The sequence below is a fragment of the Equus asinus genome, chromosome 6, assembly GCF_041296235.1.
Source record: "Equus asinus isolate D_3611 breed Donkey chromosome 6, EquAss-T2T_v2, whole genome shotgun sequence".
Lineage (NCBI taxonomy): Eukaryota > Metazoa > Chordata > Mammalia > Perissodactyla > Equidae > Equus > Equus asinus.
In genome coordinates, this window is record NC_091795.1 from 42,574,816 (window position 1) to 42,593,144 (window position 18,329).

General features: G+C 33.5%; 1 protein-coding gene across 3 annotated transcripts in view; it reads right to left on the reverse strand.

Annotated features, from left to right (window-relative positions):
- Window positions 1-18,329, reverse strand: part of ZNF638 (zinc finger protein 638) — a 137,492-nt gene that overhangs the window by 23,148 nt on the left and 96,015 nt on the right. For all 3 annotated transcript variants that reach the window (XM_070511973.1, XM_014836673.3, XM_014836672.3), the window contains exons 9-16: window positions 15,847-15,905; window positions 15,573-15,625; window positions 7,437-7,487; window positions 5,469-5,540; window positions 4,305-4,391; window positions 3,720-3,788; window positions 3,291-3,331; window positions 1,759-1,890 (exon numbers count right to left, since the gene is read on the reverse strand). In XM_070511973.1, the coding sequence (XP_070368074.1) occupies window positions 1,759-1,890; window positions 3,291-3,331; window positions 3,720-3,788; window positions 4,305-4,391; window positions 5,469-5,540; window positions 7,437-7,487; window positions 15,573-15,625; window positions 15,847-15,905 (564 nt within the window). The remainder of the gene's footprint in view (window positions 1-1,758; window positions 1,891-3,290; window positions 3,332-3,719; window positions 3,789-4,304; window positions 4,392-5,468; window positions 5,541-7,436; window positions 7,488-15,572; window positions 15,626-15,846; window positions 15,906-18,329) is intronic.

An 18,329-nucleotide genomic window follows, 5' to 3' on the forward strand; every position in this document is an offset into this window, starting at 1 on the left:
CAAACAGACTCAGAATATTACAACCATAAACAAGAAATGAATGGCTGAACCCATAAAAGGCAATACTAAAAAGGGAAATATGAGTGGACATACTAGTAACTGATATTAAGGAAAGTCTCATTTATCTTATTCAGCACTGTACCCTTAGTACCCAAAGCAGTATCTAGCATGTAACAGACATTTAATGAACATTTGTTAAGTGAACAAATAAGTTTAATGATTGATTAATAAAGAAAAATAGACGAACCAAAGAAATGTGTAATGATTGCCAAGTTTTTATTTTATTGTTTTCATAAGTGTAAAATTGTAGCTCCAGACATTTTGGTTTTAATTTTCATACCTGGGCAAGTAAAGAGGTTGTACATTCTTTCATGTTTGATAGTTAATGAAGCAGAAACCTTCCATATATTTGTTTATAGCTGTAACCTCTTAAAAACGAATTATCTTTTTGTCATCTGTCAATTTATTTATTGAACTTTTAATATTTTATAGCATATGTGGATATGAATCCTTTGTTTCCCATTTTACACAAATATTTTTAATGTTTTATATCCATTTTGCTTTATGTTAATTTTAATTTTACAAATGTTTAAAATGTTTATATGACTGAATCTGATATTTTTCCATATAATATCTAGAAAAGTATTATAATTCTACTCAACTCTAATCAAACCTAGACAGATAATAATCTAGAGTTTCTGCATGTGGATTTTATACGTAATTTATCTACTTACATATCTACTTTGGTATATGATGTAAAGTATGAATTTGAATTATTTGTTCCTAGATTCCCAAAATTTCCCATTTCAATGTATTGTCACATAAAAAAATTCTTATATTAAAAAATGCATTCCTTTTTATTCTTGTCTATCTCTAATCACAAATAATCTGCTTTTTAAAAAACGTTCTTACTGAAATATAACACGCATCATAAAGTTCATCTGTTTGAGTGTACAATTCAATGGTTTTTAGTATATTTACAGAGTTGTGCAACCATTCAGACAGCCTACTTTCAAGATGATGTGAAATTGCATATAACTCACTTATACTCACTCTCCTCTCCTACTCTGTTTTCTTAGGCACAGTGGCTCTAATTACCACCAAACATATATATCCTACTCTACTCTCAAAGGTCTCTAGTGACCACGAACTCCTTTCTACTGTAAGAACACTACTAACCACCACTCTAATTGACGTCACTTCCATTATTTAAACTTTCCTGAAATCTCACCTCCTATAAAGTACCTTCCACAAGTTGTTCATTATTAACAATATATTTTGTTTGGTTTTAAAATTACAAAAGGAATACATAATTATTAAAGTAGACTTAAAACATACAGATAAACTTAGGTTGTTCTAAGTACCGATGACATCCTTAGTCTGAGTCTTAAAATGTTTACTTCACATTTAAGTATAATTAATAAAAGAAATATTAGTAAAAGAGTGCTCTACAAAATTTTATAAGTCGTTTTAAAAACTCTATATGAACATACTAAAGATGTAAAACATTTTCTAGTAAACTAAAATTTTGAGCAAAGCTCTGACACATTAGTAAGCCATTCTTTCCAATATTAAAACTATGTCTGATTAGAATAATACTCTAAGGGATATCTGTGTTTTATATTTTAAAACTCCCTTAGCTTGAGATAGCTTAATTACTTTGAGGCAATGATTTTAAATCCTTTCTTTCTAGTTTTGTAAACTTAAATGTTTTCAAAATGTGCTTGCAGACAACACGAACAGCTATTATCATCTTACCTTATTATGAGATGATAAAATCAAAATATCCTTTAAACCACCAAATGGTTTTACTAGGTTGTAAACTTCTTCTATAGAATATCCTTTATCAGGCAAATTAGAAATAAGTACCACACACATTTCCTCTGTTTCCTTCAAAATAAATTTAAGAATTGACATTAAAATTTCTTTAACTACTTTTACATTTACTTAAGTTTATACTACAGATCATATGTTATGTTAGTAATTAAACTCCATTTAATAATAAATCTGATCAATTCAGAAGACTGGTGTGAATCTCAAACTAAAAACAAAACAAAATGCAAATTTCCTCTCTTCAAGTACATAGAATAATTTCAAACATACCATGTGTCATCTAGTCAAGATCTTTACTTCTCTTTTTCTCAAGTGTTGTTTAAAAATACAAGTTCAAAAACATAAGTTTGCTTGTCTCTGACTACAACTCCTTCCTTTCATACACTATTGCCATTCCTGTGCCTTGTGATGCTAATATCCTCAAGCTCTAAATCAGTGCCTATCCTTTTATCTCTCTGCATAAAATAATCACTTCAGGGAATATAAAAAAGCTTAACTAGTCTCTTAGGATCCTTACCCAAAAACCCATTCCCCACTACAAAGTAAACACTTTCATTTCTGCCTTCCCTTCTCTCAGACCTATTTTATTCTTCAAGATGACTCTCTCATATCAATGCCAATTTTTCCTTTAGTGGACATCAGAGAAATCCTTAAAGGTGTACTATAATAAATTTGGCAACTTGCGACTTATCTTTTTAAAAAAAGAGAGGTAGGAAGTTATAATTTTCATAAACCAGTTGAGAATGATTTTTAACTAGCATGTCAATTGTATTCATAAATGGTTTCTTCTAAAATGCTTTAAGTAAACCTAAAATACCCTATTGGTGCTTTAAAATATCCTTCCTAAAACAAAATAGTAAGACACACTACTTAGTTACTACTTGAAGAATGGATCTACCAGTCAAAAATAAACTTATGCTTAGAACCCAAACGATCTCAAGATCTTAACCAGTAAAATCTAAATTAATGAGATTTTATTATACTTATAATAACAGATGTAACCAAAGGAGAACAATAAAGTGAGCTTTATGTCCTTCAAAGAAAACTGCAAACTCCACTTGCTCCTCTAAAAATGCAAAGAACAACTGATATTCTAAACAGAGACATTATCTCCATTTGTCTCTAACAAAGAAGAAGAAAACATTTCACAAAATTCTGTTGGTTCTAATGACAATCTATTGTCTACTCAAAAACCCATTTTGGCCTAACATTTTGTTCTCGGTGAAAAGTAAATCTCAAAAACATGCACATTTAATGATAATCTGCACGTAAACTTTTTTGACTTACTTTGTAACTCAAGATTTTTTAACTCAAACCATATTTAAAAAGTCACAAATGACTGGAATTTTTCACCATACCAAATCCTGTACATTTTTTACCTAAGTTTTTAGCAAGAAAAATATGTTGTGTTAAAATTTCTTAGGCTTTTACAAAATAAGTAAAAAATAAAAGCTGACCTTGTTAACTGATTCATCTTCTGTGGCCTCCAAAGCAGCTTCTTTAGACACAAAATAAAATAAGAATTCATACAGGTCTATTTCATTTATCAAGATCCCACTTTATTCCACAATGGATTAAATAGTAGCTACATAAAAATGTATACAATTGACAAAAGACTAGAGAATTTAAGTAGGAAACAGCTACAGAAGTAACACTGGCTTTTAAATAATATGTTTAGTTTCAGTCCTTCTGAGAGCAAAATTTAAGAATAATCAAGAGACACAGTGAAGATCCGAACTGTAATATTCTTAACTTCACTTAGGTATGACCCTGGTGTTAAAAAATATATATACATATGGGACACAAAATTAAATACCTTATTTTCTTAAAATTTAATTTTCTATCTTTAAACATAAGAGAAGAAAATAAAATTTCTATTGACCCACCTGGAATAGTTTCTTTAGCACTATTTTCAGTGGTTTTGACTTCCACACTGGTCTTTATTTCAGAGTTTTCTGCATGAAATAGTCTGCTTTAATAGTCTAGAAAAACACGCTAATATATTTAAACTAATGAATCTAAACAGGAACTTAAATTAGTTTATATTTTGCCACTTCAAGTCTCTTCAGGCTGACCCAATTTAAGTCAAAGGTAATACAAATTTCTCTTAGAAAAACAAAACAATCCCTTTAAAATTTTTAAGCTATGATTTTGGGGCTGGCCCCGTGGCCGAGTGGTTAAGTTCGCACGCTCCACCGCAGCCGGCCCAGTGTTTCGTTGGTTCGAATCCTGGGCGCGGACACGGCACTGCTCATTAAACCACGCTGAGGCAGTGTCCCACATGCCACAACTAGAAAGACCCACAACGAAGAATATACAACTATGTACAGGGGGGGCTTTGGGGAGAAAAAGGAAAAAAATAAAATCTTTAAAAAAAAAATTTTTAAGCAATGATTTCAAAATATACTTCAAATGTATACCAAGATGATCTAACTAAAAGAAAGCATTGAATGACAGCATTTCAAGCTTACCTGATACAATCACAGGTTTACTGGTGTCTTTGTTTTTGACAATGCCAGCCTTTTTGACTTCTAGAGACTTCTTTCCACTAGATTTTGCTTTTAAAAGTAGAATTGAACCATTATTCTAAGAGTCTGATCATTGAGCATGTTTCACACTAATAAATTAGCAAATAAGTAGTTTGACTTTACTGTAAAAGCAGTTCTTTTCCATATATTTATTATTTCCATTTATTTTCAGTATCTGTTTACTAATAAGATTAAAAGCACATACAATTTTTGTTAATGGCCATTAATGAGCAATAAGTTTAACTCTAACGTGGCAGAGGCACACCATAAGCACACAAAAAATTCATATTTTATAATTTTACAAGGGTTCTTTAAAATTACATTAGTTTATTGGAAAAATGTATTAGTTTATACTTAATTTGTAAATAATTAACAAAGCATGTTAGTTTTAACGTTTTATTTATTTAAAATAGTGTTCCATTTCTTTATGGAGAAAATACATTCTTATAACATGGCAAGAAAAAGTCTTCTTTAAAGTAACAAATATCAGAGGAATTGTGCAAGCTGGGGAAGGTAATATGAAGTGACAGCTCTAAAAAAATGAGGAAAACAAAGATTAAACAATTTATACGGGGGAAGTGGCAGAGCAGCCCGTGATTATATAAGCTGTCAAAAACGTTTCCTACACAAAAATTTATCTTCAATAGCAGATACTGTCAAAGTATCAAAAATTAAAAGTTTCCTACTGTCAGGTTTTAAACATCAAAGAAGTATCTACTGGGGCTGGCCCGGTGGCATAGCAGTTAAGTTTGTGCACTCTGCTTCAGTGGCCCAGAGTTCACCAGTCTGGATCCCTGGCGCAGACCTACGCACACCGCTTATCAAGCCATGCTGTGGCAGGTGACCCCCAAAATTGAGGAACATAGGCACAGATGTTAGCTCAGGGACAATCTTCCTCAGCAAAAAGAGGAGGACTGGCAGCAGATGTTAGCTCAGAACTCATTTTCCTCAAAAAAAAAAAAAAGTATCTACTAAACTTTTCAAGATGTTTTTAGATAATACAAGTTACATGAATTCAAAACTTGCTTTTGACATAATATTTATTATATTCTTTAAGGCAGAATTAAGAATAAGCTTAATAAAACCTCTCCTTCCCAATAGTCTTACCTGTCTTGATTGAAGCTTTATTACCTTTAGCAGCTACTGTTACCACAGATTTTACAGAACCCGCTGATTTCCCTAAATCACAAAAGCCGTAGTCAAAACTGGTTTATTTATCTAGTATCAACAATCCCTAAATAATCTCACAAAGAACATAAGAGTGACGGACTATATTTTATTCAAAACATAAAATGCTATCATCTTTGGGTGCACAGGTCATTTTCTAAATCTACCAATCATGATAATTTCTTCAGGAAGGAAAACATCACTGAAATAAGAATTCACCTCACCACTAGGGTACTTAAAAATAGCATTCAGGCAAGTTTAATAAATCTCTTAATGTGTGGATCAACATAGAAGCAAAATCACTAACTGTGAGAATATAAAAACAATCTCATGATGCTTCTGATGATTCCAAAAGCAGTTATACTTAAGGACCTCCCAGCCCACGCTCCCCTGGCTCCCAGTTGATTGAAAAACGTGTAAGAACACCTACATCATGGTCAGGCCACATAAATATTGCTCTGACTCATCCCTAGTGGGCCCTATGTGAACAGGACTATTTAAACTGCTGTGACTCTTTTTTGTACACACACATCTATTATTTACTGTTGCTTATTTTTCAAGATGATATGTATCATCATCAAAGTGTCACTGAAAAGATCACCAGAGAGCCAAAACTCTCTCTATTCAGAGAGCAACAGGAGATTTAACTCTGAAAATTAGGATTCATAACAACTAGCAAGGTAGTATGAGGAAAAAGTCCAGGATCAGAAGTCAGTAGATCCAAGTTGAATTCCAAATTAAATTGTCAAGTCTTGGGGTATTAACTTATTTCTGCACACATTTCCCCAATTATAAACAAGGGCGATGATTGCTATAATTACCTAACCAGACACTTATGAAAATATGATCATGCTTTTGAAAAGTTATCATACAAATAAAAAGAATTATTGATAACTACAAAAATCAATCAAAATAGTTTACAAATCCACCCTTTATATCCAAAGACGGACCCTAGTCTTCACTGAAAAAGGAGCAATACCGATTCTTATATAGACTGTCACTTAAACACTTATTTCTTAGTCAATTCCAAGTTTTGTCACACTGCAGTAATCCGAGCCCCAGTGGGCCCTTAAGGTATTTCTTTCACTATCCCTATATTATTACCACAAGTCAATCTACTTTACTACTTCTAGCTTGGTACCAAAACTTAAGAAAAAAATATCTAGAATTAATTTCCAACAGTTAAGGGGTGGCTAGAGGCTTTAGTACCCACTCCCCTAAATCTCCACCAGTGAATCTCATAAACTTACTATAAAAGTAATATCAAAATGCTAAATAAATGCATATTCCAAACAAGTTTTCTAGCCACTCCTGACCCCTCCAGATTACTGCTTCTAAGAAACTACTATACGAAAATTTTAGATCTGCCACCAACAATGGTATTTGCTAGTTCAAGGTTGCTTCCTTTCCTTTCTACCATTATAGAGACACTGATCTCTATCCACTTAGAAAGATGACCCTGAATTAACCAGCATTTAGCAGAAACAGGCGGGAAAGTAAAAAGGAGGATAAGGTTAGGGAAAAGACAAAAAAAATTAATAATTACTTTAAAACTCACTATAGTCCACAAAAACTACAAAAAGAACATAATTTGCTGTAAGTCTGTTATCTGGACTATTTTATAAAAGAAAGCATATAGAGAGAAGACCTTAATAAAACAGAAAGAGGGAAATATCTCTGATACTTATCATGAGAAATAGTTTCCCAGTTAAATTATCTCAAAATAATCTTAAATTACAAGAACATGATCTACTAAATCTTTCTCAAAATTTCTAGATGACTGTAAATTTCAAAGATTAGTATATACTCGGCAAGTACTACATCACATGAAATCCAAGACTACTGCTATATACTTCTTAAATAATTTAAAGGTAACTAATATGTCTAGAATTCTAATAGAAAACATACCTGAAGATTTATTCACTTTGGCTGTAGATGTCTTGGCTTGTCCAGTTTTGGCTAAAATAACAAGAAAAATATATCAAAAAAACATTACAAATAACGTCCGTCATTTAGATTTAGGATAGAGCTAACCTGCAAGGATTTTGAAAAACACTGTAAGAAACATTTCTATACTCATCTTTGTATGCCCATAGAACTATTAACCATAGGTAAATTCTTCAACATGGACTTGTTGAGACAAAAGGCATATATTTAAATTTTAACAATTAACATTAAATTGTCCTCCAGAAAAGTTGTAATAATTAATATTCTCATCAATAGTACATGAGAGTGGGGCTTCCCCAGTGTCACACAAATACAGTATGTAAGAGATGTTACTAAATCACTCCAATCTGAGATGGAAACTAGTATGACTTTTTTGTTTCTTTACTTATGAGTAAAGTTCTATCAATTTTCATATGTTTAATTCATTTCTATTTCCTTCTCTGTCACTGCCTATTCTTAGCATTTGACAATTTATCTTTTGCGTTGCTGAGGTGTTTCTTGTTATTTATTAGAGCTCTTTATATATTAGGAAAATCAGTCTATATCACACAGGTAATAATTCTTAAAGAAGTTACGCAAAATACTATGCAAAAATACTTCTTACGTAGTCAAATGTCTTCCTGATAGGGAAAGACTTCCCCACTTTGAAATTAGAAACAACAAATCTTTAATATTTTCTTTCAATACTTTTAATTACCACTTTAAATCACTTTAAATCTTTGATCTATCTGTAATTTTTTTTTTTTTTTTTTTTTAGGAAGATTAGCCCTGAGCTAACATCGGCTGCTAATCCTCCTCCTTTTGCTGAGGAAGACCGGCCCTGAGCTAACATCTGTGCCCATCTTCCTCCACCTTATATGTGGGACCCCTACCATAGCACATGGCTTGCCAAGCGGTGCCATGTCTGCACCCGGGATCTGAACCGGCGAACCCCCGAAGTGGAATGTGTGCATTTAACCACAGTGCCACCAGGCCGGCTGCAGATCCATCTGTAATTTATTTTGATACTACAACCGCTTTACTTTTACAAACTGGTTAATCAATTTAATGAATAATTGATCTTTTCCCTGCTAATCTGAATTACCATAATGATTTATGATGTTCCATATGTTTTGGGGAATATCTCTGGAATCTCTTCTGGCCTATTGATCTTTTCTCTATTTATGCAACTATATGAAACTTTTATGAATTTTTACCTTTGGAATATATTTTAACATCTGTTAGTCCTAGTCTATCCTAATTACTCTTTCTTTGTAGAATTTTCATGTTTATTCTATGCTAATTTTTTGTATATAAACTTTATAATCAGCTTATATGGTTTAAAAAGTCTTCTTGGTGGGGCTGGCCCCATGGCCGAGTGATTAAGTTCGTGTGCTCTGCTGCGGCAGCCCAGGGTTTCAGCGGTTTGGGTGTGGACATGGCATCACTCGTTAGGCCACGCTGAGGTGGCGTCCCACATGCCACAACTACAAGGACCCACAACTAGAATATACAACTATGTACTGGGGGGATTTGGGGAGAAAAAGCAGGGAAAAAAGAATCCCATTGGTATTTTTACTAGGTTCATAATATTTACGTTTTATAAGGCATATTACAGCAGTGAAGCTCTCTATCCAAGGATGAACTGTTTACTCGGTTAAGCCCTATTTTATGCCTCTTAGTATTTAAAGTTTTCTTTTCATAGCTTTTACCTTTTTTATTATTGGAAATGGAAAATTTTATTAGATTACATATAAGTGGTTACTTTTTATATAATAAAGCAATTGAAGTCTTATATTAAGAGCATTAAGTAAGATGACTAATTATATTTAATAGCATTTCAATCCATTCTCTTGGGTTTTTCACACATACTTGGGTTTTTCATGACACATACATATCTGCCAATAATAATGTTGTATCGGATTTGTCAAATTTTACGCCTCTTGACTTGTAGTGCACTGGCTAATTTTAGCACAATATTCATGTTAACTCAGAAGTGATGACGAATATCCTTTGTTTTGTTCTCAATCTTAATAGGAATGACTCCTCTGTTTCACTATTAAACACATGCTGACTTTTTTTTTTTTAATGAGGAAGATTGTTGCTGAGCTAACATCCATGCCAATCTTATATTTTGTATGTGGGAAGGTGCCACAGCATGGCTTATTGAGCAGTGTGTAGGTCTGTAACCGGGATCCAAACCCGCAAACCCTGGGCTGCCAATGTAGAGTGTGTGACCTTAACCACCGTGCCACTGGGCTGGCCCCAAGCATATGCTGACTTTTGACTTGATATATTGTGTATGTTTGTATGTATATAAATAAAAGTTATGCATACAGAAACACACTATCATATTAAGGAAGCAGTCATTTACTTTAAGAAGTTTATTTTTTTTTGAATGCTAGGAATGGATGTTGAACTTTACTAAATATCCTTCAGCATTTATCTTTCTCTATTTAATATGGTGAACTGAATTAACAGATTTCATAATTTTGAACCATCTTTATACTCCTGATATGATCCCCTCTTGGGTACGCTACATAATTCATTTAACGTGTTCTCAGACACCATAAGCTAAAATTTTACTTAAAAATTTTATATCAAGACTCATAAGTGAAACTATTCTGTAGTTTTAATTATGATAGCTTTATTAGCATATTAAAGCATTTAACTCAATTTTGAGATAATTGTAAGTTCACATGGAGTTGTACGAAATAATAGGGAGAGATCTCATATATACTTCACCCAGCTTCCCCTAATGGTAACATTTTTTTGTAATTACATACTATATCATAAACAGGAAATTGACACTGATATAATCTACCAACATTTAAATTTTCCCAGGTTACACACACTCATTACTGTGTATTTAGTTCTATGAAATCTAATCACACAAATGTAGATTACTGTGACCACCAGTCAAAACACAGAACAGTCCTATCACAAGCATCTTTCCTACTACTCTTTTTTTTGCCTGAGGAAGATCTGCTCTAACATCTGTACCAATCTTTCTCTATTTTGTATGTGGGTTGCTGCCACAGCATGGCTGATGAGTGATATAGGTCCATGCCTGGGATCTGAACCTGCGAACCTGGTCTGCCAAAGTGGAGTGTGCTGAACTAATCACTATGTCATGGGGCCAGCCCACCTGCTACCCATTTACAGCCAACAGCCACCTTACTTCCTCCCTCTAAACCTCTGCCAACCACTAATCTGTTCTCTATCTCTAGAATTTCATCATTTCAAGAATGTTATATAAAGGAAAGCTTGCAATAGATATTTTTTGAGATTGATTTTTTTCACTCAGCCTAACTCCTCTGCAATCCATCGAAGTTGCTGTATGTATTAATAATTCATTCCATTTAATGGATGAATTGTATTCCATGCTACAGACCCCATCATAGTTTGTTTAACCATTCACCCACTGAAGGACATTTTGGCTATTATGAATAAAGAGGCTATAAATATTCATGGGTAGGTTTTTGTGCAAACAGGTTGTGGGCGAACATAATTCATTTGGAATAAATGCCCAAGAGTGTAGTTGCTGGGTCCTATGCTAAGCACATGTCCATTTAGTTAAAAAACTGCAATACTCTTTTCGAGAATGGGTATACCATTTTACATTCCCACCAGCAATGCAGGAGTTTCTCCACATCCTCAACAGCATTTTACTATTTTCTTCTCTTAGCCATTCTGATATCTTTTTCAGTATTTAATGTCAGTATGAGCCTGTTTTTTCCTTCTTGATTCCCCTTTTTCCATCCCCCTTTTTAAAGAAAGTTTTCCTTTCCTCCGAACGTTATGGAATAGTTGAAATAGAACTACAGTTATCACTTCCTTAAAGGTTTAAAGGAACTCACATGTGGAAACTACTTGGGCAGAGTGCTTTTATTGGGGAAATAACTGACTTAAAACAAAGAGTTGTTTTCATCTGGGAAGTGAAAAGGTAAAAAGAAAAAGATACATTTACAAAAAAAAAAAAAAGAAGAGGAACCCAATAAAATCTTAAAGAAAAAAACCATTAAATCAAGGATGACAAACCAGAAAATTCACTACGAATTTTTCCATGGGTTCAGTTATAACATTAACACAAACTTGGTTGGAGTATGCCTGTACTCTTCCTCCTGCAAATGTTTATTCATTAACTCTTACATTACATGAGATATTAAGGGATGGAAAAATAAAACTACAAATATTCCCTCACCTAGCCAAGTGAAAGAGAGAGACTCACAATGTACACAGTATTACCACAGGGAGTTGGGAGCTTCTAACTGCCTAGGAGAGTCAGGGAAGGCATCACAAAGAAGTTGCATCTGATATGGGCCTTAAAGGATAAATTACAATTTGCCCCACCTACACCTCCAAAAAGGACATCTTAATCGATTTTTTATCTTCGGTACCTTGCACGAGGCCTGGCATCTACTAAGTAGGTCCTTAGCAAGTGCTTACCAAGTAAAATTAACTGAATTCAGGCAATGATTCCACACAAATAGATAGCATAAATAAAGAACTGAGAAATGAAATAGTATAGTATAGCTGGAAAATAAACTGTTCTGAGTGGCTGGAACATAATATACAGTTGAGTAACAAGAGATTGAAAACGTAACCTGGAACCAAAGAGTAAAGGATCATTTATGCAATGCTGAACAATCTGGGCTTTCTCTTGTGGGTTACTAAGAATGGAATGATCAGATCTGCTTTAAAAAGACCTCAGGACAACTGTGTGAATAACAGAGCAGAGAGTAGAAGAAAAAACAATCAGTCAGGAGGCTAGCTTCAAAAGTTCAAATGTAAGTCTGAATTAAAACAGTTACAGATATGATGGAGCAAAGGAGAAAGAGATAGTTGAGGTAGATTCAAGAGAGAACTAACTTGAATCAGCCACTGATTAGGTGAAAAGAGGAAGGATGTTATTTAAATTTCAACTGGGTGTGACAGAAGAGAAGACAAGACAGGGTAAAGGATTACTAACGGATTTCTACATTGGATGCCTAGTGGTGACTGTTAGATGATATTAAAAAATGAGAGGAGTAAACTTGATGGGTAGGAGGTTTACGTACGTATGGGAGATATCACTGGTCCTTAAAGATGTGGGAAGGAAAGAAATCAACCAGGAAGAAAAGTATGAAACAGAAGAGGAACAGACTTTTAAGGAAACCATTAGGGGAAGATAAAAGAAGAGCTTAATCAAAGGAGATGAAGAACAAGTTTCAGTCTCAGAGACCGTAGTTTAAGGGAAAGCTTTGGAATTACAGTCTTGGGTTTGAATCCTCTCTCTTTCATGTGACCCTGAGTAGGTCATTTAACCTCTCTGAATCTGTTTCCTCATCTATAAAATGAAAACAGAATTAACTATAGTCACAGCGTGGTTTGAAAGATTAAGTTGGATAACATAAATTGCCTAGTATAAATAAATAGTGTAACCCATGGCAGATTTCTTTCTCTTGTTTTCTGTCTTCTGGCACAGATTATGCCCCTTAGTAGACCCTTCTACTTAACAAATCATTACCTTACTCTACACACTAAATTCTACCTCTAAATCAAACTCACCTACATCACCTTTATCCTGTTATAACACTTCTCACTTTCTACAAAACATATTATTTAATGTTTATTATCTGTTACCTCAAGTTAAAATGTAAGCTACTTGGAAATAGAGCTCTTGCCTAGTTGGTTCACTGATGTGCCCCAACAGTTTAAAGAGTGTCTCCAATTATGGGCATATAGTAGGTGCTCACTAAATATTTTTATTTCTTTTTAATTAGTACTGGGTAAGAGTTCTTAAGTTTTCCTTTCTGATAAAATTAAGTTTTTGCTTCCTCCCTGTACTTTTCTTCGTCCTTTTTGATTTGTGCTTATAACCAAAGTTATCTTTAAAACTATCCTAATTAACTTCCTATCACTCTTTAATCTGACATCACTGAATTCAAAAGGCATCGTCACCCTCATCTTTCTCACCTGACACTTTCTCAGTCTTATTTACAGACTCCTCTCTTTCTTTTTCCTTTCTTCAATTATATTGGAAGGGAGGAAGTACTTAGCTTGAAGTACTTCTCCCTCATTACTTTTGTGATGTTAGGACCATTCCCAAAATTTAGACCTTAAACAAAAAGTTTCCTATGTATCCCACTTTCAATGCCATGTGATTTGCTGACTAAAGGATATCTCCAATAGAAATCCTATGATAGCTGAAATTCAGCAATGTTGAAATCTAAGTTCACGGTTTTCCCCAAATTGAAAGAAATCACTGCATCTAAGTTTTGCTATTATAATCAATTATTACTACACTCTTCGGGTAAACTCTAGCATGAAACCTTAAAATTTTTAAATTATTTTAATTTTTATATTTTATTCACTAAAAAAGTCTATGAAATAAAAATTCAGATTATACCATCCCATACCATTTTAATTAAACTTTTTATATCAGGTACTAATTATCTTAAAGTGAATGCCAACTGTGTTTTCTCAATAGGATTTTTCAGTCTCTCCTAATTTATCGAATACATATGAGCATCCTAAACTAGTGGTTCTTTATTCCCTATCGCAATTTCCCAGAGTCTGTACTAATTACTACTAGGTCTTACAAAGAAAAAATGGGGCACAGTTTAGCCAACCTTTGGAAAGAAGGGGGTAAACAAAGCTAAATAAGTTTCTTTCCTGCAGGCTTTCATAAAGCGAATGTGTTTTGTCAAAGTTGTGTTTTTTTTTTTTAAAAAGTAAAAAGCTACAAGGGAATTTATTTTTAATAATACATTTAGCTCAATATATCCAAAATATAATTTCAACATGTGACTAATTTAAAAAGTCACTGATGAGATATTTTACATGCTTTCTTTTCCCTTGTAAGTCTTTGAAATCTGATGCATATTTGATAAGTACAACACATCTCAATTTGGACTAGCCACATTTCAAGCGCTGGGTAGCCACACGTGGTGAGTGGCTACCATATGCGCCAGTATAGGAACAGCATTGTGAAAGTTTTTTTAAGGAAAAAAACAAAGCTGTAATACATATCCCAAAGTTTATCTGATCCAAAACACCCTCCAGGAATCATCTCTCACACATGGCACTGAGAAACGCTGTTGGAGGGGTCAAATTTAACCTTCCCAGCACGACTCCTCAAGGCCTTCTATACAGTGATTCCTCAATTTCGTTGCTTTCGTTAAGTCACAGCCCTAACTATATACTACGTGTTTATATGCTCACATTTAAACTTCAGTCAAAATTTACTGCCTTCCAGAAGCTGCCCATAGTCCTCTCCACTGTAACTTCAGTACATTATTCAGCTAAACATTATGGAAAACTGAGATCTTCTATACAATCCAATTTCCCAGTGAATATTAGTTTTAGTACCAAAAACTCTTAATCTATCCTGAACAGAAATCTGGAACACATTATATACATGCCTTTCCAAAAGAGAACATACAAAACACAACTTAACTTTCTGAATATATTTTCTGTCTACTTCATTTTAGCTTTTCTGCCTTGTCCTTCACCATCAAGCTGTTTATTCTTACTATTATTCAAGAGTGTATGTTTTGGCCATAACTTCTTTCTCTCTACCTTCCCAATCTTAAATGAACTGAGAAAGAAAGATAACCCAGTTGATTAAAATTGTATGCAAAATTCATTTAGCTAGATTCATAATAAAGACCTGAAGTGTTTTCCTGAGTACAAAGAAACAACTTTTAGTACATGAGTGTAACAATGTTTATTTCTTTTTAGTCTTGTTTGTTTACTTTTTGGCTCTCAGCAGACTTTCAGAATCAAAGGGGACCAGGCAAGTATTGTAACATACCTTTTTTATGTTTTGTCTGGTGGGTTTTTTGAGAGGGAATGGAGAGAGATATTGCAAAATTAACCTAAACAGCTATTAACTATGAAACTATGATAGGCATTTTACATACATTATCTCACCAAGGCCTTATATTTATTTCAGAAAAGATTCTATAATTACACAGTACTAAGTATTAACCCCTAGCTTAATACAGGGGCCAATGTGGGTCTCTTGTACTAAAGTACAATAAAATATTGTTGTCCTAGCATCATCCTGCAAAAAGTTTCCAGTAAATTGACAAAATATACTCATCTTGAGAAGAAATATTAAAAATAACTTACTAGCAGAAGCTGAAGTCACAGTTTCAACAGTTTTGCAAATATCTGTATCTTTTCTATATAAAAGAAAAAAAATTTAGCAAAGACTGAAATTCTAAGATCTAAAACTTCTAAAGATGCAAAGCTTAAATCTAAAAGAGTTTAAAATCATTCAATTTGAATGATGTCCCATTTAAACTGGAGTCAGGGTGATAAAATACATTAAAAATAGTTGTAAAAATTAAAAATTTTTAATTCACACATTCATTCTCACATATAAAATCATGGAATTACTTACTTTAAAGTAGATGCAGATGTTTTCTTTGAATCTGTTGTCTTTTTCTTCACCTCTTTGTTCTATGAAGGAAAATATTTAAGAAGAAAAATTTAGTTTCTTCCCTAAATATAAAACATAATTTAGAAAAATCACAAAAGCATAAGAAATACAAGACAAACCATCTAAAATCTTCCTAGAGTATAAATGCTTATCACCTTTTACTATTTATAGATAGAATAAAAAGATTTTCTTCAATTTGTCATCATACGGCGTTAATTTTATATCCTACCTTTTAGCACTCATCTACATTTTCTTAGCACTATCTTTCAAAAATATTATTTCAAATAGCGCTATGATAGTTCAGATATCTAACTGCCATCACCCTGATCCAATCTGCCACCATCTTTTGCTTTGATTACTCCAATAGCCTCATGAAGGTGTCTCCGCTTGTCTTTGCCTGTTCGCCCACCCCTAGTCTATTCTCGACATAGAACCAGATTGATCTTGCCATTCCTAGACTCAAAATCTTTTATCACGCTCAGAGAAAAAGCCAACACTCAGAATGGTCTATAAGAGTTTAAGCCACACATTCCCTCCACTCTCTACCCCCACAAACCACCACATACCTCTTCCTATCCTTCCCTACTTCCAACCCCAAACATCCTTCATATTCCTCAAACAAGCTACATAGGCATGGATCTCAAAAGCCTTTTGCACTTGCTGTCCCTTCTGTCTGGAATGCTCTCAACCCAGGGAATGGTGTGCGCCCTCACCTTGTTCAGGTGTTTGCTCAAATTTCACCTTTTCGATGAAACTTTCCATAACCTTATTGAAAGCTGCACAGCTCCTCATTCTCTAACAAGAGCACTTCTATTTCCCTTTTCTGTTATTTTTCTCCACAGCACTTGCTGCTAATAGACCCAATATGTATATATACTTAATTTCTTTTAATTTCTTCCCCTACCCCTTGAGGTTAAACTTGGTGAGAGGAGGGACTTTGTTTTATTCACTACTCTATCTCCAGTGCCTAAAATCATGCTTGGCAGTTAGTGAACATTCAGTAAAAATACATTAAACAGATCTGAACTTCATAATAACTGTTGTCATGTTATTTTATGTTTTCAGTTCTTTTTAAGCATCCCTGCCATTTCCTTTTGTGCTATATGGGATTTTATACCGAACACTTCCCTCGCCCCAATGATTTAGAAGATAAGCATCCTCCTACTTTTATTCTGCTAGCAGTTATCTTCAATTTTAAAAGAAAGCTGAAACTACTGATTTCCTCTGTGTAAGTTTAAAAGTTTAGCCTTTACCCCTTGGGCTACATACCAATTCTTGATGACAGATTTTTAGACCAAAATTACTGTTTTGTAGTTTTAAGCCACATCTTTTGCAATTTTGTTCTATAAAAATATGATTAAGATTTTACTCTATGTTTAAATGATTTCATTGCTCATCACCAATCATTTTATATCATAACTTCTCCATTTCTTAAGTTGTTCATTTTGATAGTAATACCTCTATATATCTCTATAATATATATATATAAATATATTATATACTATATATTGAGACATATATATCTCTATATTACATAGAGATTATATATTTAACATATTTTTTTAAATTTTTACTCTATATATAGAGAGAGAGATATATATAGATGAAACACTTTCTGAGAACGCGCATGTCTGAGAATATTGTCCTAGCGCAAATTTCAGGATCTGACTTGAAATGGATGTACTGAATTACAATGAATTGACCTTTTTTCCATTCAACCTTAAGAATGTGTTGCTACGTTATCTAAGGGTAGATTATTTCTTTTTTACTCTTACACTGTTTCTGCCTGGATCACTATAGGGTCCCCTTCCATAACTACAAAATTTAAACTCTTCACCAGTATTTAATGGTGTTCTCCTTCTGGAATTCCAGTTATGTGCAGACTAGGTCTCCTAGATACATCCACCACGCTTTTCCTTTTCAACACCTTAGGCACTTTAACCTTCACTTAATGGACTATAAGCTCCAAGAAAGGTGGAAGCACATCTGTCTTGTTCACCACTGCATCTTCTGCAGATAGCACAAGACAGAGGTTTAAGTAGTAGTTTCTGAATTAAAATGAAATCAAATTCTCCTCTGAATTCTGGTTGTATCTCTTCAGTTTTATCTTCTTGTTATTCATTAGATTTTCCATAATGCACAAACCACTGTTCACTGCTTCCCAGCACTGTTTTTCATTTCCACGCAGTCTTCTTGGATCCTTGCTGACTGCTTGCTCTAGGTTTGAGATATAATGTCCCTGTGAATCTTGCTGAAAACACTCAACTAAAAGTCTTGATTTTGTTTTATGTTTTGTTTTGTTTTTGCAGAGTGCTGAGCTGCAGCACTATTTCACAGTTGCAAGGGTTTTGTTTGTCAGAAAATCTGATCATACTTTTTTCTAGATCAAGGGCTCCTACTCCTTTAAGGAAAACTTTGTGAATATGGACGTGTCCATTTCTCTG